Raw genomic sequence first — 27,657 nt, forward strand, 5'->3', positions numbered from 1 at the left:
GGCTGCGAGGGGTATCAGGAAGTTACTATCTGTCAAAAGAGGAAATGAAAAAAGGAGATCATTAATATCATGGGGAAATATTTTAGTATTACAAAGGAAAAATTCTGATCTGAACATGAAGATAATATTCCTTTATTTAGTATGATTTAAACACATTTAAATGTGATACCACCAATAGATCTTTTACTTACTTGATATAAAATATTTCAATAAGCATCATCATATGCAAAAAATATGAAATATAATGTTTTTCAATTTAGAAATTTCTGTAGAATTTGTGAAAGAATGAGGTCCTGTTTTTTTAAAATAGTAATAACAACAAAAATATGCAACGGTGAAAATAAATACATAAATAATGAATAAAATAAAAAATGAAATGATGAGACATCAGAAAATGGAGACATTTTAAATATCACGGCTGAAACTTACATAAAACAATGCAGCATGAATGGTCAGTTTCGTAGTTTCATATTGACATGAGGTGTTGCGCTCTGAGGTTCTGACTTACTGATGGATGGCATGTGCTGACACACTCACACTGAAACGTGTCTTTCAAGGGTCAAACGTGGCGTGCGTAATTTAGCAAAAACTTTGTGTACAGTACGCAGTAAGGTGCAGTGACTGTAGACAGATGGAGACATCATCATATCGATGGAACAAAACCCCAATATCCTTGCTTCAAGACGGAGTCGCTGGTGTGTGTGTGTGTAACAAAGTCAGGATGGATGTTCTGAGTGAAACCGAGTTCACTTGTTTGAAAATATTGTTTTAATTCAGCACTCAATACATTTCCTGACTCAAGCACTTTGAAATGACCTGCTTCTTGTCCTGGCTGGAGATGTTTATATAGACAGAAGGATGCAACACACACAGCCTCTGAATTCGATGGTGGTTTGCCTGCACCAGAGCGACGCAGTATTTCCTCTACATATCAGCTTCAAGACTCTCAGGATCCAACAGATGATTCGTATGTTTATAGCAAGACCTTTATCAACCAAAGCGCTGCTTTTGCCACGATTATTTCACACTTTTCAAAGGGTCACCTCCTTCAGGGAGACACAGCTGATATACATTCAAAGTTTGAGCGACTCCTCTGATGTCCCGGAGGGACAGCTGCTAACAGAGCAATGCCTTTTGTCCTGATCCACATGTTGGGCCACAGTCTCACACAGCCCATGTAATGACTGCTGCACTGTCATTGTGTGGACAGTAATCCAGAGGAACCATTGTTGACCATACGTGCTTCTCCTCTCCGACCACTCCCCGACTCCTGCAAAAGGTGGTCTCACTCCTCCTCCTCTCCACCCCCTCCTCTGTGCCACACACAACAGAAGTGTGCTGAGCCACAAAAGAGCCTTAAAAGAGGCACAATTAGGGCCGTGACTTAAGCCGGCGCATGAGCCGCGGCGCCGGGCCGCACAATGACTCCTGCTACTATACGGCTCTTTAATGCAAACCTTGGAGTGTGCCACCGAGCTGAAACCCTCCTCACGGGCCTTTGTGGAGACCCACAAGCTGCCATTCATTTCATATATTAGTTACCCATTAATTGGGGTGGCCCGTGTTGCATTGAGAAAAATGGAGGGGGGGAGGTATAGTGTTACAGAGGAAGGGTGAAACCAAGGAGTCTTCAGTGGGCTCAGGCTCTAATTAGATCCTGACACAGGGTGGTCAGAACCAACACTGGGGTTTGAAGCCATTCCTCCGAGTTTCCCATCAGACAAGAACAGTTTGAGTCAAGGCCGACAATGAATCCAAAATAAGACTCTCAGTTTCGTTGTGTTGAAACTCTTGCACTCACTCACTCACCTGTATTGCCTTTTCTAATGTGTGGTTCTGACTTAACTGCAACTGTTATGGGGCTAGAACAGGGCCAGCTTACATTAGCATTGAAAAAAATATATTGGCTGAAAAAATAAATACGGATATATATTCCTATTTTTAATTTTAATACCATTCTAGTTTTCAACCTCAATACAAAAATGTTTCAGCCAATATTCATAGATTCTATTTTTGAGTATATATATTTTTTTCAATGCCTATATTCTTTTTTTCAGCCAATATTTTTTTTCAATAACTATATATTTTTTCAATACCTATATTCTTTTTTTTCAGCCATTTTTTTTTCAATGGCTATGCTGTATTTTTCAGCCAATTTTGTTTTTCAATGGCTATGCTGTATGTTTCAGCCAATATTTTTTTTTCAATGCATACATTCTTTTTTTCAGCCAATATTTTTTTCAATATCTATGTTCTTTTTTCAGCCAAAATTTATTTTCAATACCTATACTCTTTTTTTCAGCCAACAATTTTATCATATATTTTTGAATTCCTGCACTTTTTATAATTTATGTTTTATTGGCATTGCGACACTCAAATTTTGACTTATCATTGTAAAACTGCCTCAATATAAACCAGAATGTGAATTATTGCATGCAAATTCCAGCAACATGTAAAGTGTCTGAGCTACATAAATGTCTTGGCAAGCCAGAACTGAACCCAGTACTTTGTGTTCGACACATGCGACTGTAATATACCTGATGATTTCAGGGCAAACCAGGTCAGAGGACAGGTGAACACGTGTCAGCATTAGAAAGCAAGCCACTGTCAGGTCAGCAGGATGTTGAACACAGGCGAGGATCTTAAGACATGATGGTGAGAAGCCTCCGTCTCAGTTCAGAACGAGAGGTTCTGCGACAGCTCAGTACTCGGTGTTTGTGGACTCACTTCATTGATGGCTGCGATGAAACCAACCCTCAGCGGTTGTTCGGCATCGATCAAGTAATCTGGCAATCTGACAAGCCAACAGATCTATGAAGGACGTGCTGTCATCGAGTGGCTCTGCCCCTGTGCTCGTGCGTGTCTCCTGTGTACACACTTGCCATGTAGACGTCCGCGTATCAGTAGGATTATCAGCCGCATTTGAGTGTGTGTTTCACTTTGTCGACCCAAATGGGACATGTGCTCCCCATGCTAATTACGAGTTGTAAAGAAGGCTGTGATTGTGGTTGTCGGTTTGAGTCCCACTGGGGGATCAGTATTCAATCTGACCATCCCACTGTATGATTAGAAAGACAGGAGGAGCGCGGGAGGGGAGGTTTGTCGACTGGGATGATGGATGGACGGATGAAAGGATTTTTTTAATTTATAACTGTATAAAAAAAAACCCAAAGATTTGTTCTGTAAAATATCAAATTTCGCTAAGCACATTGTTTCATTTAAAGCTAAAGTAAGTCACTCTGATGGAAGTGCTATTTAAGTCTCTGACTAAAACTTTGCAACTTGAAAATGAAATAAAGCTCCATTCCAACAGAGCGAGACCTCAGGAATATTAACAAGTTTGAGGTGACTTCTCAGAGACTCCCAGCCCAGCAGGAGACAGCAGATGAAGAATGCTCTCAAAGCTTTATTCCCCCGTGGAGGCCTTTCAGCTCCACCGGGGCCTTTACCAATGAGTCGCTCAGCATTGAAGCTAATTTCACGTTGGATAGAAGCACAGGGCAGCTTCCACACTGCTCAACCAGCAGCATGGAGGAGAGAAGAGCCGCACCTAAGAACGGACTTGTGCTAGTGTGCTGTGAACCCTTCACAGGGCTGGAATACTGAGCAGAAACCTTCAGTATTAAACAGCTTCAATAGCCTCATTTAGTGTTTTATTTGAGTACTTCAATTGAAAGGATCTGCTCATATTTCTGTTGCAAATGTATCTTTTGTATGCTATTCAGAAGAACAATTTGAGCCTAAAAATGTATTTTGTTAAAACAAAATCCAACAATTAATTGTGACTGTTTGTATCCAGAAACTTCAGAAACCTAACTTCTTCAGACCTGAGCATTGGTTGAGTTTTGCTTTTTGGAACTTGGGGTAGGAATTAACAAAATAATAACTGAACTTTGTCCTGCAATGGAAGTTGTTTTTGCAAAGAATAATGTCTTTATTTGTGGATAGTGAGTCGTGGTTCTATCCTGAGTCTCTTCCAAATGGATGAGCTTCCCACCTTAAAGAGGAGTCCAGACACCAGGTGGTGTAAACTTGTTTTGCGTCATCCATCTTGTTTTTTCAGCCGCTGCCCACAGTTCATGACTCTGGCTCAGCTCATTCTGCTCTGATCACATGATCCTGCCCTCATAAGATACTGGACTTCAACATAAGTTTGAAGGTAGGAAGTACAGAAGTATTATGAAACAACTGAGGAATGTAGTTGGGATGGCAGTGCCACAAACTTCGACAGCTACTGTAACACCATATTTTCAAATCCCCAAAAACCTCAGCGAAAATGGCCATTGTACTATGCAGTTTTAAGCATTGATCATTAAATGACAAAGTAATGTTTTACGACACAAGAAGGATTTACCGTAGAGAAAGAAGGACGAAAAGTGAGTATCAACAGTGTTGAGTTCAGCCATTTTACTGTGGAAGACTGAAGGTACCAGGTATGGAGTGACTCACAAGAGTATGACAATGAAGGTCGGAAGTCTTGAAAGTCTTGTGTTTTTGGGATGTATTTCATCAAGGTAACCATCTCTCCTTATCAGGTCTCCCAACGCTACGATAGACGGAACAACAATGGCTTCCTCTTGAGTGTGTTCCATTGCAGGGCTGCCTGTGTTGTGAGCTCTGTGAGGACAAGTGTTGTGTCCTGGGTGACGGCAGCTCAGCGGCTGATTCACTGGGGCCAAATCCACGCGAGGCAGCGAAGACCGCCAGAAGCAAGAAGCAGTTGTCGTCATAAGCGGCTTTATGAAAGCAGCACTGGCGCTCTCTATCTTCCACCCACACCGTCACCTCCTCTTCTCGCTCCTCATCTCCTCGTTCGGGCCTCCATTAATTACAGCGTTCATGCTTGACGGGCACTGATGACTTGATTAAGGCTGTCGTGTGCAGTTCCAGTCTCTACCCTGCTGATGAATGACTTTAAAGCTTATTAACTTACTGCCTCTGATCAATAAAGCGCCCGGCTTGAACGTGGCAAGGACAGTGGGGAGACTGTGCTGCGCTCCATGCGAGCGGTGGGGATGGAGTCCACGCACATGAGACACGTGTACAGGAACATTGATTTTCCTGGATTACTCTCCGCTGGAGGGGATTACAAGCTTTGCCCCTGGTCCTCCATGGGAAAATGGTCGGCCTAGTCAAGTTGCACAACTCGAGAATTGATATTCAAAGCAACAATTTGTTGTTGTGAACTGAATTCTGCATGACTTTTCGTTTGGTGCACCTCAAGGGTCAAGAATTGGGCCTTTTTCTTTGCCAAAACATGAAAGACCAAGTCACTTCTAAGGCAGAGGTGGGAAATTCCTTCCACAAAGGGCAGCAGTGGGTGCAGATTTTTGCAGCCCTTTGAGAACCAGATTGCCCACCCCTGTTCTAAGGCGTCAAAAACTGACTTTTACAAAGGGCACCGACTTTTCCAGTTGGATTGCATGGCGTTCGATTGAAGCACGTTTTCCCTTTCGCCTAAAAAGCAAGCCAGTGGTTGGGGTCCAGCCATGAACCCCCAAACCTCAGCCCCTCCTTTTGGAACGTCACACGGGAGGGGGTGTTTGCTTCCATTGAAACACCTATTAGTTAACAGTTATTGCACATGGGAGTCAATGCTGGATGGAAAAGTTCACTTGAGGTTAGTTGACTTGTGATAGGAGTGAAAATGTATTACTTAGAATTTGAGGCTATAAATGTCTGGAAAGTAAGTGTTCTTGTGGATACTAAAATACATTTCTCACCTGGTAAGGGGTGCAACCTATCCTTTTGTCAATTTATGGTGAGACTACAGGTGAGTTCCTGGACAAGATGGTCGAACCCTCAAGGTGTTAACTGCAGAATCAACAATATACTGAGCATCAAAAAGACACTTTTGCAGAACCAAAGAAGCCACGGGAGGCAGTCGATGACGTGTGCCAAATGTTGCCATGATGCATGACATGAACAAGATGTGTTTGATATCATCATTTCATTTTTAAAAAATCCACATACCCTGGTTGTTGGAAGATCTAAGAACTGGTCTTCAAGGTGGAACAGGGCATGAAGCCCCTTCCATGGATTTCACCTATATGTTTGAAGGAGTAAGTTTGAATCAAAGCCTTGGAAAAAAAATGTTCAATCACATTCTTCAGGGGTCTGATGGAGTGAAAACCTCAGGAACATTAACAAGTCTGCTTTTACCTCTCAGAGCATCCCAGCCCAGCAGGAGGCAGCAGATGAAGAAAGGTCACGAAGCCCTCTTCCCCTGTGGAGGCCTTTCAGCAGCTCCACCGGGGCCTTTACAAATGAGTGGCTCATCATCGAAGCTAATTTCACTTCTGATGGAATCAGCCAGCATGTGGACGGAGGGCTGCTGATGAAAAGGTGATGTCTCCGAGGGGAACTGGTGTGGAGCCATCTCGATGCATCCTCAGTCAAGCTTGAGCACATCCTGAGAGAGAGCCTCTCTGGTTTATGCCACGCAAGTTTCTAATGTTAGCGGTGAACACAACCTGCTGCAGCCAGCGGCTGACCTCTGCCTCCCCCCCGTGTTCGCTGGTGTGAGCAGCGAATTCTTCTGGGAAGAGGCTTCAGGACGATCCATTAATGTGACGGCAGCTCGGCTCCATTTCACAGACATTGATCTGGGTTTACAGAACAGTGGGCGAGCAGGGGTCGAGCAAGAAATGTGGTTATTAGAGTTCCCAAAGGCCAATGGATCAGCTCCGTTACAAACAACCGCTATTATTAATCACATCTAACAAGAGGATTCACAGAATCTTGGCCCCTTCCTCTCATTCACTTTTCCACGCAGCCATGTGTATTACACCTGCACTGGCATTTTCAGTGAGTGAATATTTGCTGGCCATTGACTACATCATACTGAGCAGACTCAACAGTAAATGAAATATTTAAGGTATTACTATCTGCAAAATGTCGTACTGGCAGTGGCAGCAGAACTAAAGAAGTGAGTGTGAATTGTACTGTGAGTAATGGTGGTAATAACAATGATTTCAGTAGCAGTACTGTGCATGTTGAGGTTTTTATACAGATTAGACAGTACCTCAAATATTCTCAGTATCAGTAGAAACTGAAGGTAGGTGCAGTAGGCGTGGTCTTCATACGGCAATACCAAGCTAAATAAACAGTGCATTCATGATAATAATAATAACATTAACAATATAATAACAACAATAATAACAATAATGATAATAACAGTAATGATAACAACAACAATAATAATAATAATAAAATTGGCATGCAGAAGAACCATGAGTGCATTCATGATAATAATAATATTAACAATAATATAATAACAACAATAATAACAATAATGATAATAACAGTAATGATAACAACAACAACAATAATAATAATAATAAAATTGGCATGCAGAAGAACCATGAGTGCATTCATGATAATAACAATAATATTAACAATAATATAATGAAAGAATAATAACAATAATGATAATAACAGTAATGATAACAACAACAACAACAACAATAATAATAATAATAATAATAATAATAAAATTGGCATGCAGAAGAACCATGAGTGCATTCATGATAATAATATAATATTAACAATAATATAATAACAACAATAATAACAATAATGATAATAACAGTAATGATAACAACAACAACAGTAATAATAATAATAATAATAATAATAATAAGAAGAAGAAGAAATCAGAATCAGGCAAAAATTATATTTAATCCCAAGGGAAATTATGTATAATAATATGTGTAATAATATGTGGGAGAGAAAGTAGTTTTCAAATAAAGTATCGCAGTGACCAGTAATGGCCTGGTCGCTTTTGATGCAGTTTCAGTAGCAAGACTGCTAGTTGCAGTAGTAGTAGCATCAGCAACGGTAGGAATGACACTTCAATTTAATAACACTATTTTGAGCTCATCTGTGTCCTTGAAAGTTCCTGACACACAGGCTTGATGATTCATATGTGAGGCACCGTCTCTCCTTTGAACACAAAGTGTGGAGAGAGATTTCCGACAGCAGACACTGTGTATCCCCACAAGACAATAAAACCCAGCGTGGACAGAATTCATGTGCAGCTCTGCAGTTTTCCTCTAATGAACGTACATTATCTGGACTCTTACCGTACACTGACTCGCAGCCTCCGTGAGGACTCCAGTCAATAATCACATTGTCAATAACGTTGTCTGAGATTTGTAGTTTGTGCCGACTATCTCCTCCATTTCTCTTACTGTTGGCTCCTTAATGCGGTCTGGTGTAAACTGAATATTTCATTTTGTTTTATTGAATGGCGGCTGTGCTTTGATTGCCAGTCAATCCCGAAAAAAAAAAGAAGCTAGTTCCGGCGCTAATGAATTGGTCCGGTGTTACCAGATGGATCAATGGCCATCAGAAGATTGTCTGTGGCTGAGATGAATCTCATGTGTTGGAGATTGTTAAAAAGCATAAACAGATCAATGGAGCGGACTTTTATAGTTGTGGATTTGGTTTACATATCCTCTCGGGCTGCTTTCGGAGTGTGTGTGGGGCCGAGCGTCCACCCGGTAACCAGAGCCGTAACACAAGCTCATTTAGCATATGGCATCTTTACCATGAAGAGGTAAACACAGTGGGGAGGCCAGGAGAGCAGTAAAACACACGCCTCTGGTCAGAGCTCCCTGCGGACACACACCGTGTGGACACACACAGAGGACACGCTGCCCTGGTAACCAAGGGCCTTCAATGGGCTGGAAAGAGGAAGTTTCGTAAAGGTACAGCCACTTCAGTGGCGTAACACAGTTTCACTATCTGAAATAGTGATAGCAGTGGTGGTAAAAAAAAAAAAAAGGAAGAAAATATCATATCTAGAAGTGGAGCTACCACTGGTAGTAAATTATCTGTAACAATACTAGCCAGAATAACAACCTTAAAATGGTTCAATTGTACATATACAGTATAAATGCTTGCCGTTTTGTTTGCACAACGTTAACCTAAGGCTAAGTAGTAGTTACAGTAACATGTATTTGAAAGCAGTAGTTTGGTATTTGGCATTTGTAATGTTGCTATTAATTCTGGATTAAGTAGTCATTATAATCTGGAGCAGTAATATATATTATTTAAGTACAATAAGGACTATGATCTGAAAAGATTATTTGTGGCATAAAAGTAACATTTATTGTACTACTAGAAATACTATTATATACTATATATTAGATATACTATAGTATATATTATATATATACTATATTATTATACAAGTGTAGGGAGTAGCGCTCAAATCTCGAGAGAGAACTGGTGGTAGCAGCAGCAATGGAGCCGTTAGTAGATGCTATTATGAGTGCAATGAATTGAACTAGTAAAGGTATGACTGATTGACATTGAAGATGTAGTACTGGTGTTGACTGTGGTACTAAGAATGATGCAGCATTAGTACTGACTGGAATACAAACAGTAGAGTGGATAAAAAGCAACAGCCACAACAGTAGTGTTAGTGGCCATGGCACCAGTAGTACTAGGAGACTTGCATTAGTTTCAGGTGCATTTGTTACAGTAGCACGTGTAGCTGGCAAAGCTAGTAGGACCAGGATAAGAGATGATATTCTATAATGTGATCTTAGCTGCAGAACGAGTCAAAATACAAGGTGTCATTTGATCCCACCTGCGAGTGCTGGACATAAACATATTAGAAATCAAAGTCAAAAGTAACTGTGCTGGCTAGGGGGCGCTGATACTGGACAGACACTAAGATTTAACAAGAGTAGACGTTTTTTCCAGGCAGAGAGTGTTGCAGTTCTGTTGGAGGACCTGGTCAGAGACAGGACTCTCTCAGCAGCCTTGTTCTAGAGTGCCCCTCCCATCCTGCATCCTTGACTCCTCTTCCTTTTTTGGGGGTCATTCAAACCTGTTAAGACACCGAAGGATGTTGATATCAACTGTCAATCCTTAAACCCTAATGGGGCCTTTCTTTTTAAAAGTGGCAATCCTAACAGATCAATGAATCCTGTCGGAGTCAGATTGCAGGGACTGTCAATGACCACACGTGAAGGAGAGACCCAACACCAAAGTCAGTCTGAACCCGGCTCCCACAGACAAATATAGCAACTTAGACACAAGTTGATTCTGTGGGTTTTTAAAGGATCGTCCAAGCCCGTGCAGCCGGTACTCAAACTCCAGGATGAGGTTACCCCCGTGACCCGCTCAAAAGAGTCGAGAGGTTGCTGGGTGTGAGCCGGTTAGATGCCGGTAAGCACCACTGAGGTGGCGCTAGGCTAGAGAGGCCATAAAGCGCTGTTAGGGTACATTAGGTAAAGAAGAGCGTCTCAGGGCTTCATGAATGTTTTAGCAGGACGGCCATGTGTCTTTCAACCGTCCTGTCAAAAAGCCATCATGAGTCAGCGTTGGGGGTCGCTGCGGCTTTAGGGCGAAGACACTTATGGCAGAGCGCGCCTGGCGGAGAGTGCACGCGGCGTCGCACGCACGTGTCCTTTTAGCTGTGGTAGGGCACTCAACGTTCTGCTCGTTTTTCACAGTTTTCCTCTCCATCACCGTCGCCACAGCCGCTGTCAACGTGTCAGCCTCCGATTGAATCATTGTCTCCAGGACCGGAGGGTTTAAGACCTTTTAGCTGCTCATTTGCTCACATGTGGGACCTTCTCATGTCTCCAGCGCAGGTGCTGGTCCCAGAGAGGAAGCTCAGCAGCCACAGACAACACTAAGCACCAGGTCCATCCTAATGCAGCGACATGTGCCCACTTCTTCCTGTGTCTAAAGCCTCCGTGCTACACACTCCAAAATAGCTAACAAGGTTTTAGGTTTGTGTGCGACCAGGCGGATTCTTTGCTTAATGAACCTTTTGGGATTAAGATGAAATCTTAGTTGCTGTAGCATTTCAAAGGTCACACGTGTCATTTTCTGGGAAGAAGAGGATAAAATAAACCAACAGAATGCAGTGACAGAAAGAGAATTGCATTTGTAACTAGCCACAACTGGATATGCATTCATTTCCGAAATCTAAAAGTAGTGTCGTGGTCAAAACCACACCAATGGAGTCCAAGATATTGGGAGGTTGAGACAAGACCATGACTGAATTTATAAGGATCGGCGGTAGATGCAGGCACACATTGTTGAACCCGTTACGTTACGTTACGTTACGTTACGTTACGTTACGTTACGTTACGTTACGTTACGTTACGTTACGTTACGTTACGTTACGTTACGTTAGATGCAGGCACTCATTGGTGAACCCGTTACGTTACGTTACCTTACGTTACGTTACATTATTCAATAATAATAACCTACTCTAACGTGGAGGAAGTCCAACTTCCTCCGCTGGCAGAGTGCACATGGTGGCACTGCAAAGGAATCTTGTCTCTGCCAAGACAAGATTTCAACATTTGACCGAGAACCGGGTAAAAATGCATGTGAGGCCGAGACCCTAAAAACATGGTCTTGTGAGCGATTTCGAGAACTACGACACTAGTACTAATGACTGTGGCTGCAGAGATTGATATTGATATTTTAACATGGAAACTAAAGACCCACCTACTAAGTGGTGCCTTAAAAAAAAGGCTTGAAGGCGTTTCCATTGTTTTGTCCAACCCCTGTATATTTATTGACAAGAGTTTGTCAATTTTTATTTTTCTAACCAGAGAATGTGCTTTTGTCACTTAGATTTTAATACAAAAATACTACTTTTATGCCAGGTGTTTCCCCCCATCTATGAGATTTTTTTTATCTTCAGCATAAATCACACATATGAGTTACTGTCACGTTCAAGCGGCGCTCAGAGGTGTTTTCAGGGGTGAAGAGGAAACGCAGACTGAAACATTTGTCTGAATAAAAGCTGAGCGCTTAAACAATCATCGGCTCCAACGACACACGTCCAGCCTTCAGGCTCTCAGCGTCCCCTCACCTTTGACCCTGCAAACCCCGGGGACTTGCCTTGGGTCATGGTCAATTGTTCTGTTCCCAACAAAAGCCACCATGCCTACACAGACTTCATTATTCAGGTGTAGTTTAACAGACTGCTGGAAGGATATCGACAACAATGATGATCAATCTTTAAACTCTCGACTGGTGAACAAAACTGAAACAAATTATATCAGAGCATTTTAAGGATTTGTTGATACGGTTATAGCCAGCGTAGTACAAGAGAACGTTTACGACAGGAAGATCCCAACACAGACAAATAAAAACCCGTCTTCAATAAGAATCTCATGAGCCATTTAGCATCTATTCGTAAAACAAACTGCGATTCCATCAGTTATGATTCCTCAGAAAAGCAGAGACTGTGTTTCCTCTCTAAAACAGTCTGAAACCGGAGAATATTTCAGTGAATGTTGAAAGATGCCTGGCAGTGGTCAGAGATGATTTGAGAGTAAAGAGCTCGACACTGGAGAGAATCATCACTTCTCTTCTGTCTCTGCTAAATGTGACAAAGTGCCGCTAATGTCCATTATCTTTCCGTGCGGTGTGAGTTTGTGCTCTACATTTTCGCTTTTTGAGTCATTTTCGGTTGTTCTGCCGGCCCGCGTGGACATGTTGTTGATGGATGAGCGCGCAGGGTCGTAGCCGTGGTGCGGCCCACTCTCCTGATGGTCGGTGGGCGAATCAATCATCAGCTGTGGCCGGTGACTCTGCATTCTAAAGGGAGCAGAGATGGGATGTAAGTGCCACAGCAGCTCTCTCACCAGGCTTGAAATCTAACGTGGATTTCTGTGAAAGATCTGGAGGCAGCTTTGCTCCTCGCACCAGACCTGTTAAGAGGGCCACTTGAGGAGATGCATTAATGCAGTGGCATGTCTTGATCTGATCATTTTTTTTGCGTACTGTTTTGGTTAGTCAGGTCAGATTTGAGATTCATGACCTTAGTGCGAGGCTGGAGTCTGTCCCAGATACTTCCAGCAAAATGACCAATTGAGGGTTTTCACGTCATCAAACCCAGAAGCCGCCATGTTGGAGATACTCCCTGCTCAATACAGACCGGCACTGAAGGCGATTCTGCAGCATTTCCTGGGAAAAAAGGAGAATTACAGTCGAGTTTTGGGCTGTACGAATCGTCCCGATCGTGAAAAACATTTGGAATTTTATTGACTTCCAAGGAGAAAAATGCCAGAAGTTGCCAGAAGAAAGGAGGCGCTTGTGGTTACCAGAACCTTCGTGGCAAAACTGTGGATAATATCAGAATATTTTGCTCATTAAAAAAAGAAAAAGTAAAGTCTAAATGACTATTCATTTGCATTATATTGCTGTGGAAGAGAATACACAGAACTTTTACCAGAATATATTTATTGATGCCAGCCCTCAGTTTTCAGAACCTCTCACACACACACAAAAATACTTGAGCACAAACAAAAGCAGCACACAAACTCAAAATGAAACATCAAAATATTTAAATGCGTCACATTCTCATATAAGGAGTAAATGTCGTCGATGACTTGGTTTAACAGTTTCCTGACCCATCCTCACACCTGCTGGTTATACGCCTCCAAACTCCGGTAACATTTCAGGTCCTCTGCGGTGTATGGAATAGGCAAAAAAAAAAACAGGTAGCCGACGGCACATTGTCCGGGTGGTTGTTCACCCACGACAATGTAGCCGATTTGTGTGGGTCTGCACCACCAATAAAGCTCAACTTGAAATGTGTCCTACATTTTCGTGTTCACTAAGTCCCTCTCTGTATTTCCTGGCACTCCCAACTCATTTCGATGAGCCATTCTGTTGTTGTTTGTTTTGTTTTTTTTTGCGTTTTTTCCATCGCACTCCATTCACAGTCTATGGGGTGTTTCCAGTATCTCCAACATGGCGGCTACTGGGTTGGTACCCTCTATAAGTCAAGACACTTTCCGGTGTTTGTTTTTAAAACGGCAAATAAACAACTACCTCGACTTCCAGAAAGATTAAAAAAAAACCTCTCTGTGTGACACACACAACACACAACCCCTCCTCCGAGAGACAGAGAGAGCAAACGTTCCAGCTTGTGAGAAGAGCGAGGAGTCGATGTGCAGCATAAGTGAGCGTCGCCCTCCGAGTGTTCATCTAAATGGAAAGCTTACTCAGGATTAGCTGGACTAACAGCAAACATCTTTAGAGGCAGGGAGGTCATCTCGACGGCGCATGGACGCGCATGTGGCTGGAGTACAGTGTCCATATGTTGCTAATCCTCCCCTCTGAGACTCGTGCTGCTGCTGCTGCTGCTGCTGAGGAAAGTACAGGAGCAAATACTTCCAGCTGAGATACAAGGAGTGAATTAAGATTGATAATTGATCTGATGGTGGCAAGCACAAAGCCTTTAGGAGATATAACCACAAGCTATAGGATCGAGATTCCTGCAGGAAATGGACAAAAGCACAGACACACAAATGGGGCTGGTTATCTTTGGCTCACAGGAGAAATATGGGACATGAAATAAAGAGCAAGTAAAGGCCTAAAAGTCAAGTCTCGATGTTGCCAATGAAAGACTGGAAAGCTCTCGAATAAGCAGTTTGTCCTTGAGCTCAAGCAAAAATCTACCTGTATGTCACGTTCACAGCACTGTCACCGACACTTGAAAGAAGCATATCAAACTCCACTCAAAGTTGGTGGTCCGTTTCAAGGAATTCAAGAAATACTCATCGTGTTTGGTCCAATTTTATTATTTTATTATTTTTCCCGTTTGTGATTGAGTTTGTCACCTTAGGACAAATGTGTCTAACACGAGGCTTGGGGGCCGAATGTGGCCCACAAGAGTATCGTTGCCTGATTCAATTTAAATTCAATTTAAAGTTCACCGTGTTTCATGATACTACACTGTGCAACAGGCAGTGTTTAGGAAGCAGATATAGAAATGTCAACTAGTAATCTGGAAACTAAAATACAGAGGGGTGAGAATTTGTTGAACGTGCTTCAAGGAGAAAAAAAAATCAGAATACTGAAATACATTTTGTGTCTTTTGTGACACATAAAAATTCACTCTGGCATGATAACAAAGAGATGAGAGGCAGTCAAGCAGCAGCATCTCAGGAGTAAGCAAACTGTGAGAAAGTGAAAAATAAAGTCGTCTTACAGACTTTCAACTGGATTCCCACTGAGCTGCATTCGCCTCAGAATAGAACCCCGGGACGACAGGGGTAGCTAACACCATGAGGTAGCTGCCGCATGGGAATTACAAGGCCAACATCGATGAAGTTTTTAACCATTCATTTGTCCACTTCAGCAGCCTCGATGAGGCTTATGTTGTTGAGGATATGCTCAGAACCGCGGCGGCAGCTAGTTGGCGCGTGTGTTTCTGCTTCTGCTTCCATTGCAGTTACAATACAATCTAACAGTCTTGCGCATAAAGACACACACACACATACATGAAGCCAGGGACCTATTGTGAAGCACGACACGCTGTGAGAAGAAACCTCTGACACTTTCAGACATCTGAATGACAATACCACGAGTGAAGCTACAAGTAGATTTAGTCCATTCACATGGCAACGCATTTGAATCAGCTCGAGACAAGAGCCCAGCAATCCATCAGAAGTTAAACAGTTGAAACACAGGCAGGGAAATAATGTTTTGATAGATAGTGATAGAATTGGGGGTGTTGGGGGAGAATATGTCGCCCCGTGGGACCACTGAAGAACACACACCAGCCCCCACTGAGAAGGATAAGGCCATCTGCCTTCTTCAATCCTAGCTAGAAGACACACTCACTCTGGGCCGGCCAGCAATATGGAGAGGCTTTACAGGCGGCGTTTGATCTGCCTTTCATCCAGGGGGCAGCACGCCGACCACTGAGCCCTCTCGCTGTATCTCCTGCTGTACTGTCCACCGTCCCCGTGGAAATCACGAGCCGACAACAGCTGCTCCAACCTGAGGCATGAATGAGACGGCAGTGGGGAGGGGTCCGCATCCATTCACTGCGAGATGACTTACTTATGTGCTGCTTTAAAAGTCACATGGGTGTGAAAGTTATGTGCAGATCAGAGTGTGTGTGGGGACACCCGGAGAGCCCTGGTAGTTTTGAAATGTCGACAGCATTTCTTTACTTTTTTTAATGTCATTTTGTCATGTGTTTGATGCAACGCTGTTCAGTCCTTCTACTCCAGGAAGAGATGGCGACTGCGTTCAGTTCAGGTGTGTGTTGTCCGGCCAGTAAAGAAGGGTTGGAGCTCACTGGAAATGGTCTTCTGGAAAAAATGGACTAATATGGAAACGTAACTTTAAACTTCTTTCACAGTGATTTATGCAGGTTCAGAATATTATTGCCCAAATATTTCATTTATTTACTCAGCACTGATGAGTGAGCATCATCAGAAACATACCAGATCAGCGACAGTGAAATAAAATACTAAAGAAAAATACTTAAAACAGTTAACATTTACCACCGTACAGCCTTCATTGTGCTGTAATGCTGATCATATATATCGATGAAACATGGATGTTTGTTCTGAACCAGGTTTGATGGAGAATAGCAGAGAAGCCCGAGCCAAATGGAAACATGACTACATGATTGGGTCTACAGGTCCCTTAAAGTTCACCACCCGCTGCAAAGGTAGCAACACAGCAGGCAACAGTGGAAACGGTTCAGGCATCTGAAAGGCACCAGCTCTACTCCAAGTGACAGGTACAAAACGGCGGCCGTGTTGCCAGAAAGTACAACTGGAAGAGAGTATGAGAAGTCAGAGGATGTGTTTGTTCCCCACACTTGACTCCCCAGCCAGCTGGGAAGGATGTGCACAGACATTTTCTGGGGGCTCGTGCTGCAACCAGAAAAATACAGGCTCACGTCTGGAAAATTTTTACTATAATTATTATTACTGGTGTTGTTTTTAATGAATATACTGTTTTGTTGGAAGCATTCTAAACCTCTGGTCATGTGACCAGCTGCGACTAAAAACAAGACAAAGACTTCATAGAACACACCGCACAATTGACTCTCTGAAACAAGTCAACTTTCTACGGTGACAAACGCTGTGGTCCTGTTACAATGAAGGTTGTTTTGGTTTTCTATGCGTCATAGCTCACTTCAGTCAAAGGTTACAGTGTTGTAGATGGATCAGATGCCGACCATCCGACAAAGGTTCAGTAGCTTTGCATAATACTAAGTAAAGGAAACACTCATTGCAGTGCAAAAAATGCATTTGGACATTTTAACATGACAAGATTAACTGTATCAGGCAAAGAAATAAAACTTTATCGCTTCATTCAAATGGTGTCTTTGTTGGGGGTTGTAAAAAAAGCAAAATAAGACAAAACTCGATCACATCACGTACATTTGATTTGGAAAATGACAAGCAGAAAGAGAGCTGATGCACTGGAAGTTCTCTCAGAGGAGAGTCCAGTCTGGAGGAGAGGCCTGCCTCAGCACCACACACACACACGCTGGCTGCTGGAAAATCAATAGGAAGCAATACATCAGAGAATTTGACCACTCAGCTTCATGAGCTGAGAAGAGGAGAGATTAAATAATTAAACCCACAACTGAATTAAAGAGATCATTCAAATCTCCAGCAGTATCTCAGCCTCTATTCCTCCGCCACCATTAAAATCCCATTGATATTTAAGCACCGCTCTCCGGAGGCTCGGCTCACATGCCAGGACATTAGCGGTGGGATCAATCCGTATAAATAAATATGGCCGCTCCTAAATCAGCCAATCAGAGAGGCGCTAGTCCAACGACTCTTTTAGCACACATCGCTAACAATGTCAGTATTTCAGCCCAGGCAGCTCATTCACTCTGCCCTCCTTCTGTCTGGCTTTCTTTGTTGGCCTCTGGTCGCATCCTCCTTCTCCTCCCCTCTGCTCTTCCGAGAGCACAGAAGGGAGCGGCGTCTCCTTTCACATGGAGGCCCAGCCGTCGTATACGTGGGAGGGGTCGTGCTCCTGAGGGTTGATATACACTTGTTCAAGCTTCCATATTTTGGCCATTTGAAGGGAGAGGGAGGCTGTTAAACGCTGTAATAGGAGGCGACCCCTGACCTGGAAGGCTGTCGTCCATCAGTTAGTGCAAATACAATGAACGGACTTGATGATCTCTGAGTGCTACAAAGTGCACAAAAAAAAGAGTTGGAGAACACACTCGACTTCAGTGTTGGATGCGAAGGCAATTTTCTATTTGTCAGAATCCTGACTTTTTGTCCTCATCTTTCCCTCAACGAAATAGAAATGTTAGTTGTCATTTCCTATTGATTGAGTTAGCGCTGCTGACGACCGTGTTGTGTCTGGCGTCCTGACCCCTAGAGTGGTGATGGCAACCCCGTGGGGTCAAAGGTGACATAACACAACACTGCAACAAAGACTGGACATGGTCTCCCCTATCAGACCTCATGCTGGCGCCACCACCGCCGCGCTGATTGGACCTTTCCTCAGAGCGGGCAATAAAGTATCCAGTCCATCCATCCGACCTGAGGAGAACACATGTGGGCTGGGTGGTGACAGGGCCAGGGCAGATGTCAGTGGCTGGGGGCTGCCTTTGTGCCGAGGAGCAATAGACCACCTTACACACCATTGTCATTCATTTGGCCTCAGTGGGGTTTGTTCATCTTCACTGGCAGCACGCCTCATCACTTGAAGTACGCAGCACACGAACAAAGGAGACACATGCCGGACTCACTTTGGGGTCACAAGTGCCGGAGTGAGCAGCTTTTTAAGATACATTAGATAAAACTTGATTTATCTCTCAGGCAAGGGTGTCACAAAAGAAAAAAAAGACCAGGATGTTGACAAAAATAAGTCACAAAATGTTCCAAAAACATAGTGGGACATGAATATAAAGGAAGATTCAACTGCGGCTTGGTTGAACACAAGGGTAGCTCAGGTAGATTAAAAGGCATAAAGCCTTTTGTATCTTGTGACTTCAGTGTGTGCTCCCTACAAAGGTGGCAACTGACATGTATCAACCTCATATTCTTATTTGTATATTTATTTTTTGGCATATTTCTATTTGTGTCAATAGGAAAAAAAACTTTTCTTTGAAATGTGTGAATCTCTATAGTATATTTTAAAGTGTCTAAAACTGATGTAAGAAGTTAGCATCACTGAACCGGAGTCTTTTCTTCAACTCACCTAAAATAGATGAGAGGTTTAGCTAGTTAAAACACACTCCCTAATGTGGGTCTTGCTGTTGAGGAGGTCAGTCATTTAGACTTCAGACTCAAACCAAGCTTCCACTAAATAAACTGATAAAATGGTAAATCCCTCAAATCACGATCACAAACCAACAGACAAGAACATCATGCTTACATTTTTATTCATTAGCCCTGACAAAAAGCAACTCTTGACTCAGAACAGTAAAAAATATTAACAGACATATGAAATAAATTAGTTCATACACAAACAGAGTTGAGACAGCTTTGCTTTTAAAGCCTTTAAAGCTTATGCAAGTGGTGATAACACTGACTGTTGTCACGACAACGTTAGTTCCACAAAAGCATCGGTGAGAGGAAAAGCTCCAAGCAGAAAACAACACACATATTTATATAAATAGATATCAACATAAGTTAAGGTACGTCTGTACAATGGATATTTGATTTGTACTTTTGCAGTGCAATCGTTTCGTTTTCTGTCCGGGGTTGGACAGGACTGGAGGTTTGGTACGACACAAGGGGGATTCAAAGACTTTAGGTTCTTACATTTTAACACGGTGACGATTCAAACTCAGGGCACTTCTCAAGTGTCAGTTCCAAGGCCTATATTCTGGGTTAATAACAGTCAGTCCTGTGTACGAGAGGTGCTTCTGAGTTTTTGGGTGGTCGTCTGACTCCTCCATGACGCCAGAGTCCGGTGAAGTGGACAGAACCGTGTTGTCCATCAGCTGTCTGTCTGTCAAAGCAAGAACAATGTCAGCTGTGGCAACACCACACCATGATAGTGTGTCAAGCTTCCACCACTGTGGGAAGAATAAAGGCACTCGAGTCTAGTTTTTATTAAAGACACAGCATGAAAAAGGCACAATGCTTCAGGCTGCTTCTCCGTAGCAAACCTGCAAATCGATTTCATTAATATTATTTAGAAGAGCATTATTTTTTTAAGAACAGCACTTCACAGAATAAATAAATAAATAAATGAAACAGTTAAAAAATGAAGTGCTTTAAGCAGGTAAAAGTATTTATGGTCTCATCTTATGAGGTGGAACTTATTCTTGCTTCATAATAGATAATATGATAAGATAATAAATAACTTAAGAGGATCTACTTTTTGCGTTGATCGTAACAAAAAGATTAGAAACTAAATAATAAATTAATTTAATTGTGTATCTTATTTGTTGTTGCCGTTTTTGTACGCATTCACTCTACGGGTCGTTGAAATACGGTGTGTTTTTGACAGGAAACTACCGCCAGGCTCCGTTGAATTTAAAGAGTTAATCTCACTTTTATGGCTCTTGGTGTGATATTTGAGCTCCTGCTCCTCCTGGAAGGAAGCTCCGCACAGGTCGCAGGGGAACGGCTTGTCCCTGGCGTGGGTCCGCCGGACGTGGCTGTCGTGGGCGGCGTGGGAGGCGAAGGCCTTGCCGCAGTGTTTGCACTTGAAGGGCCGCTCACCCGAGTGCTGGCGGATGTGCGTGCGCAGGATGCTGGAGGCGGTGAAGGCCTGAAGGAGAGAGAGTCGGGTCAGAAGGTTTGTGCTTGTGTCGCGCGTAAAATGCCACAGATGAGAATAATAAAGCAGAAGAAATGGGAAACGAACCAAATATATTATAGAGTCCGATTTAGAAGTGAGTGACAATGGGTTAAAAATGATCATTCGTTCGTCGTCTAAATGTATGTATTTGTATTTTTTTTAAACATTATATCTATGTTTTAGTTTCTTTTTCTACGTTCAATTTAGACGTTAAACTGACTTTAGTTATTTTATCAACCTGTGTTAATCAGCTAAACATAGAATTTATCGCATTAAACTTTTTTTTTTTTTAACTCTAATTGCAAGTAAAGTTCTGGACGAACCAAAAAGGCGCTGAAAAGGCTTCAACATTTACTCACAGAACCGATCCGTTTATTTACTCTTTTATTCATAGGAGTCGTAAAGTCGGCTGCGGCTCCTAAATCCTCCTGTTAAGTGGAAACTAACGAGGGCGGCGGGGAACAAAAACCTCCCGCATCAGAAAGAAGAGGCCGCGAACAAAGGGGTGAAGAAAAGGCCCTGCTCATTTACCAGGCTGTAAATCTACAGTAGGTTTAGGGGGGCGGGGCCCAAGCTGTCCGTCATCCAGGACCGCGGGCGCGTGCCGCACGCATGTGCAGGCCGCGGCGAAACACAGCCACGACGGTGTAAGAAGAAAAACAACAAGAAAATCCTAGTATGGCAGAACCAATCAAAACATAAGGGGAAAGTTTTATGATTGAAGAATATGGTTCACGCCTTTTTTTAGGTTGTTTTATTTTAGTTTATTTTAAGCGAAATTATAACATTTTCTATGTATTAGTTATTACAAAGGTTTCTATATATTGTGCATGATGAACAAATGCCACTTTTTTGGGGGGCATCTACTGAAATGGAGATGATGCATTTATGGATCCACGTTATTGTTTTTTGAATTATTAAAATGACCCTAAAGGAAGCTGATGATCCAGCAGAGGTGCAGCTGAAGCGCTGTGATGGTGCTGTTCCTCACCTTGTTGCAGTACACGCACTTGTACGGCCGCTCTCCCGAGTGGACGCGCATGTGTTTGTTGAGACTGGACGACTGAGAGAAACTCTTTCCGCACACAGAACACTGTGGAGACAAAGGGGAAGAGTTCACAGCCTTGCTGGAGCTTTAACATGGCTCATGGGTTCTGGGTCAGAACCGCACCTTGTGGGGTCTGTGCTTCTCATGGACGTGCAAAATGTGAATCCTCAGTCGGTCTCTCTTCTCGAAGGATCTGTTGCACAGGTGACATGGAAACTTCCGGTCCCCCTGGTCCACGCACCGTGTGTACTTGAGGTGCTTGTCTCTGTAGTACTTGTAGGCAAACACCTTGCCGCACCTGTCACACTTGAACCCCTCGCCTGCGTCTGTTGACACACAAAGAAAGATCTGCCAAAACCCCTCCACTGAGTTGGATGATCAGCAAAGCAAGATCAGCCCCTGACCTTCAGTCTGGGTGTTCACGGGGGTCTCCTCTTGGGGATCCTTCAGGGTTAGTGGGATACCCAGGAACTGCAGGTAGCAGTCCCCATACCACACCAGCAGCTCCTGGTGGGGTCGGATCTCTTTGCAGGCTTCGTAGAAGATCTGACCGTGGACCTGAACCGCGATCAGGTTCTGCTCATCGGGGAAACGGGCGCACTTGACCAGAGACATCCAGTTGCCGGACCCCCCTCGGCCGTCCACGAAGTGGCTCAGGCGACCGTTCTCAAACACCTGCAACAGGCGAGGACATCATGTCACCCTCTGCACAGTGTGGTCAGAAGTGTGGGTGCAGTTGAAGGCGGAGGTGAGCGACGCTTTACCTCCCACATGAGGGTGTTGTCATCATAGGTCTTGATTTCGCTGGTGTTGACCAGTTTTCCCTGGAAAGGTCCGAAGCGAGTCCCTTTCGGGACGCTGCTCTCCTCGGTGAACACTCCACAGTGGGACACGTTTCCCCACGAGGACTGAATGATGGTTAAGCCTGGAGCACAAGAGCAGCTAAGCTTTAGAAGTTGCTCTCAGTTTCAGGACCTGATGCAAATGAAGTGTGTGTGCACCTGCTGGAAGGTCCAGAGATTCCTTGTCAAGAGGGAGGATGTGGGCCTCTGGTACTGCAGGGACAAAATGACAGGGTCAGACAATGTTTGAAAAAAAAGTGACCTGTTTTGCCAAATAACATTTGAGTTCATGAAAAGTGAACACATATTTCCAATTAAATATGTTTTGATTAAATTACATGTGCTTATATACATTGTTCATAAAATCTTTTGTACAGCTTTTTGCACTATATAGTTATATGTTGTGTACAGAGCATGTTACGAACAGAATTTCCCTCGGGATTAATACAGTTTTCTGATTCTGATTTCCTTTTTTTTTTTTAATATTTATTCACTTTATTATTTGTCGGACATGCCAATAGGTTAGTGGGATTTTTCATCTGCCTTGTTTTTCATCATTGTATCCAAATCACCCCGATCATGCTGCCTTCACCACAAACTTGACACGAAGTGAACAGTTAAAAAAAATACTCTGCGTCTATGTAATTTAGCATTTGACTAGTACCCACACGAGTATGTCATAATTATTGCTACTTATATGAATATAATCGCGACAGACAGTGAAAGCGAAACACGGCGTTTTGGGCTGCGCTCATGATAAAGTCTTTTTTTTTTTTAAATACTCGATATTTATTCAATTCAGTCATGGAATATTTATGTGTTCCGTTCATTTGTATTTATTTATTTCGTGGGTCAAAAGTTCATTATGCACGTTGCATAGTAATATATACTACATAAAATATATAATAATATTTATACTATAGAAATATAGCGAAACTGCCGTTCCAAACTAAATATTTTGGACCAATAAAAACATGTTGTCACCAGTATGATGAAACGAAAACGGACAATGAAATTCGTTGATAAATTCTCGGACAGACCTGTGTTGCCAGGCCACTGAAATCGGAGTAAATAGTTTATTTCTGAAGTCGAATGAGTATTTTATCAATATGATAAGAAACCGTCCATAAGCACCATTAAAAAAACGTAAATTTAGCAATACAGTTTTGGAAATAAAGCCACGGTGAGAATTTGAATGTTTTCTATGTTGTACTGAGACTTTCTTATATGAAATTATATTTTACTACAGTATTTTTTTTTAAATCTCTATCTCTAAATTCAAAGACGGAACTATGTGGACGCACCTGATTTCTCCGGCAGCGCGACGCCCGACAAAGCGTGGCCCGCTCTGCGCTCGGGACCCCCGGAGTAGCCGTACAGCACGGTGAGCAAGTCGCCCTCACTGAAGTTGTAACAAGTGCGGGTTTTTTCTGGGCTGGACTGGGCCGCCTGGTACCGGAACAAGCTCTGTTTCGGTGGGGATGAAGACGCAGACGAGGAGGAGGAGGATGGGGGTCTTTCACTGGGGGGGCTGCTGAAGCCCGAGGACAGGGGTCCGGCGGCGTGCTCCGTGACCACCGCGGCCAGATCCTCGGGTTTGGAGCAGAGCGGGTGACCGGGCAGCAGGTAGGTGTGGCCAGCACCAGAACCAGGACCGGACACCAGCCCCGGGTGATGCTGCTGCTGCTGCTGCTGGTGACCCAGGAAGTGAGGGGGACCTGCGTGCAGGCTGAGAGTCTGGTCCGACACCAGACGACTGATGGACCTCAGCGGGTGCAGGAGGGGATGAGTCCGCGGGAACAGGTCCATGTAAGGGTGGTGGCCGGGGAAGGGGGCGTGAGGGAAGAAGCCTCGGGCCGGACTGACCTTCAGCATCTCGGCTTGTCTCACGGCAGGCAGGCTGGACAGAGACATGGAGGGTCTGCAGATTTGGCCTGAAGATGGAGGAGAAAGTCAGCAAATCATGGACCACAACAGGGAGCGAATATTAAATCTGAATAAAATGTTAGAACACAAAGCTGCGGGTAAAATCCGACTAAATTAACAAAATAAATTCAGTTTATAATTCGCCAGACCAAAACAGAAAATAAATATTGTTTATATAAGTCAAGCCTTTAAATGTTTTTAATTACATATTTAATTTTATGTACATATATTTCATTATTTAAATAAAATGTCAGTAGCAAAGAAAACGATTATTTTACAGCTACAATTATATTATATTTTAAACGAGTCATAATCATTTAGAAATCCGACCAATTTTTATTTTATTCCTTGATATTTACACACACACACGAATCCTATGGCTGTTTATTTTTTGAATGTGGAATATTTCACTTAATTTTTCTCGAGATTTCTTGCTCATGATGTGGCAGCTGATTTCAACTCTTATTAAGACACGGAGCTGCTGCAGTGTTGCTGCACTCTGCGTATTGAATTATGTATCAGCAGTCACATCATTTACCAACTGTAAGTTATGCGCCCGCTGATGAGTGATTTGCCTTCATATGTTATATTCAGAAAAAAACGATGACGTGTGTGTGTGTATCGATTCATTTTTAAAAAAATATTCACTTTGATTTTGTAATACACTCTAAACATGTAAAATAAAAATAATAAAATAAAACGTTTTTGGATTGAATGACAGCACACAAGCAAAGCTTCTTATGACGCAGATTAAAAGAGGAAACATATCTGGGAACATCACTTCTGGAATAGAAGATATTTTGAGCTTTGATGCCAGATGAGGACAAATATTTCCTCCACCACTTCAATAGACACCAAAGAAAATATTGACCTAGTATTGAACCAACATATAAATGCTTTAAAAAGTCATTTTAGACAGTTAAAATATTTTAACTGTTAAAAATCGACCACATCAATTCACTATTGATGCTTCTTTCTGGTCCACAACAAAGTTGTATCAAGCTGCTGACTTTGCCCAGTTTCCAGCAGAGAGAACACAGATCCATCAGCTGGAAGTGTCTCCACTGTTAGTCTGTTTTATGAGGTCCGCTCAGTCACCCACGACCAGAGATACAAATCAGGGTCATGACACTCGTGGAAAAAGGCGTTGAAGGATCAGAGGTGAACATTAATGAAGCCTTTGACGGAGGCGCCGTACACACGTGTTGGAGGAAGAAAGGCTTGTCTTCCTACCTTCTCAGTCTGATGCCTCACAGCTCCTCTGGCATGTCCACTTCTCCTGGTCTCGGCCGGTGCAAACTTCCCCGCACGTCCTGGAGCTGCTGCAGGGCTTGGAGTGTGTGTGGTCATGTGAGGGCACCTCCAGCATCCACACTCTCTCAGGTCTGCCCGTCCGCCTCCCGATTGGCCGGCCGCTCTCTCATTGTCTCTCAGGAATACATTAAGTGCAGGACAGCCCACCCTGTTAGCTCGTCTGCAGCGTCCACTACAATGAGAGAGGAGTGGGGTCATTTCCATATGAAGCCCAGGCTGGACCCCTGAGAGTCTCCTGCTGGAGAGAAGATGTTATCTCAGGACCCCTGCTGGAGGAGTAGATGTCTGTTGCTGTGCTTTGGATGGAGAGGAAGAGAAGCTGCTTTCCTTAACCCACCAAAATCATTAACAACAGAAGACTGAAGAAGTTGACTGCCGCAGAGAGGAATTTGTCAAAACTAACTTCACCACTCTTAAGCTCCAGTCGGTGCAGTAAGAAGATCATTGACAAAGCATCATGGAGATAAACATGCTCACGGGCAAGAGGCGTAAACAAGTCTGATTCTAGTAAAAAAACAAAAAAAACCAAAACGATTTTAGTTGGGAAACATTCATAAACACCTCCACATGCTTTCAATTTGGTGCCAGAGCTGTTGGTGAAAATAACCCAGCCATCTGTGTCTGACCTTCCTCAAAAAGTGTCACGGTGCTTTTACCGGAGAAGTTGGTCCAGTGGCCTGTTTGCAGCAGGAGCCCACTTCAGTTCCGTCTTTATCTGAAGCCAAATAAGAATTGCACACGAATCACACGATTCCAGCTCACATCAAACTGATAGTGGAAACAGTCATCGACTGCTTGATCCGCTTCACTCAGTTTGGAGTGGAAACTGGTTGTCTATGTAACTGAAAGTCAATGGCAACATCTGCAGGCCAGACCACTCCATGTGTCTGAGGTCAACCTTGAACTTTTAGCATGCGTTTATCAGGGTTCTATCTCATTAGAATCATAGGAAAAGATGCAGTTCTCTTGAGCAGTTCTTGTTTTGAGCATGCCTCTTCTCATGAACAGTTTCATTCAGCTCGTCCCTCCGGGGGTTTCCGAGATTTGCCGTCTACTGTGCCCATAACTTAGCAGGGCGACCTAAGAACTCCTTCTCAACCATCATAGCCGCCTCCTCCGGACGTGAAGGACCTGTGGCTCTGCTCTGAGAGCCCTCGTGGGTCAGCTCACAGCCCACGAACGTCAGCAATAGCCAGCAACACAGACCAACTGGTTCATTCCCATCGCAGAGTGGAGATGCAACCTATCCATCTCGTCGTGGGATGGGCAAAAGTCAGGGGCATCTGCTGGGCCCTGCTTTTCTGGACCAAAGCGCCAATGCCATAAGAGCAAGGTAAAGATTTCAGACCACTCCTGACATGGCCCAACAAAGATGCACAGCCAGGACTCCAAGTTTGGTTGATGGAACTGATCTGGGGGCCTAAGTAAGTGCAAGGTAAAAGAGGTCCACCTGGTGGCAGGATAGATGCTAATGTCATTCTTACTCAAGACTGGAGGACACATTTAAAAGCAGTATTGTGTTCCATTTAATCCCTGCAAGACGGCAACCTGTCAAGCGGACAGGTCAGCTCACCTCTTAAAGGAGCCCTATATGCTTTATGTTATCTTCGGTGTCAGGAGGATGTAATGGCCCAGTAACATATGGTGAAGTGTGAAAGAACCATGGTCATCCATGCCAGAGAAATGAACTCTTGAGCAATGGAATCTATTCGCAAAGGGATATTTGTTATGTTTAAAGGTTCAAACAATGGCACTGACAGACTTCATGGCGCGACTGTTGTTAACTGTGGACGACATATTGTTTTGAAAGATGAAGAAGTGTGTTTTTGGCTGTGAGGGAGGGACATTCATTTACAGTTCTGAAAGAGATTTCAAAGCCTGTGTTGGTTGAAGGCTCATTTATGCTCAACTTTACCTACGGATCCAGATATGGACCAAGGCTTCTTGTCCATGCTAACTTTGTCCATATTTCTGCACGTTGCCACTTACTGATGAACACCA

At 43.3% G+C, this 27,657-nt stretch overlaps 1 protein-coding gene across 1 annotated transcript; it reads right to left on the reverse strand.

Annotated features, from left to right (window-relative positions):
- Positions 1-19,169: 19,169 nt before the first annotated feature.
- On the reverse strand, positions 19,170-24,330 carry prdm14 (PR domain containing 14). The gene is made up of 8 exons (XM_053860705.1): positions 23,721-24,330; positions 22,576-22,629; positions 22,339-22,499; positions 21,979-22,249; positions 21,698-21,900; positions 21,518-21,619; positions 20,277-20,496; positions 19,170-19,728 (listed from the first exon to the last, which is right to left on the reverse strand). Exons 1-8 carry the CDS (start codon positions 24,328-24,330, stop codon positions 19,583-19,585), a joined length of 1,767 nt encoding a protein of 588 aa, XP_053716680.1. The 3' UTR covers positions 19,170-19,582.
- Between the last annotated feature and the right edge of the window lie 3,327 nt (positions 24,331-27,657).

This window comes from Synchiropus splendidus, chromosome 3 (genome assembly GCF_027744825.2).
Source record: "Synchiropus splendidus isolate RoL2022-P1 chromosome 3, RoL_Sspl_1.0, whole genome shotgun sequence".
Lineage (NCBI taxonomy): Eukaryota > Metazoa > Chordata > Actinopteri > Syngnathiformes > Callionymidae > Synchiropus > Synchiropus splendidus.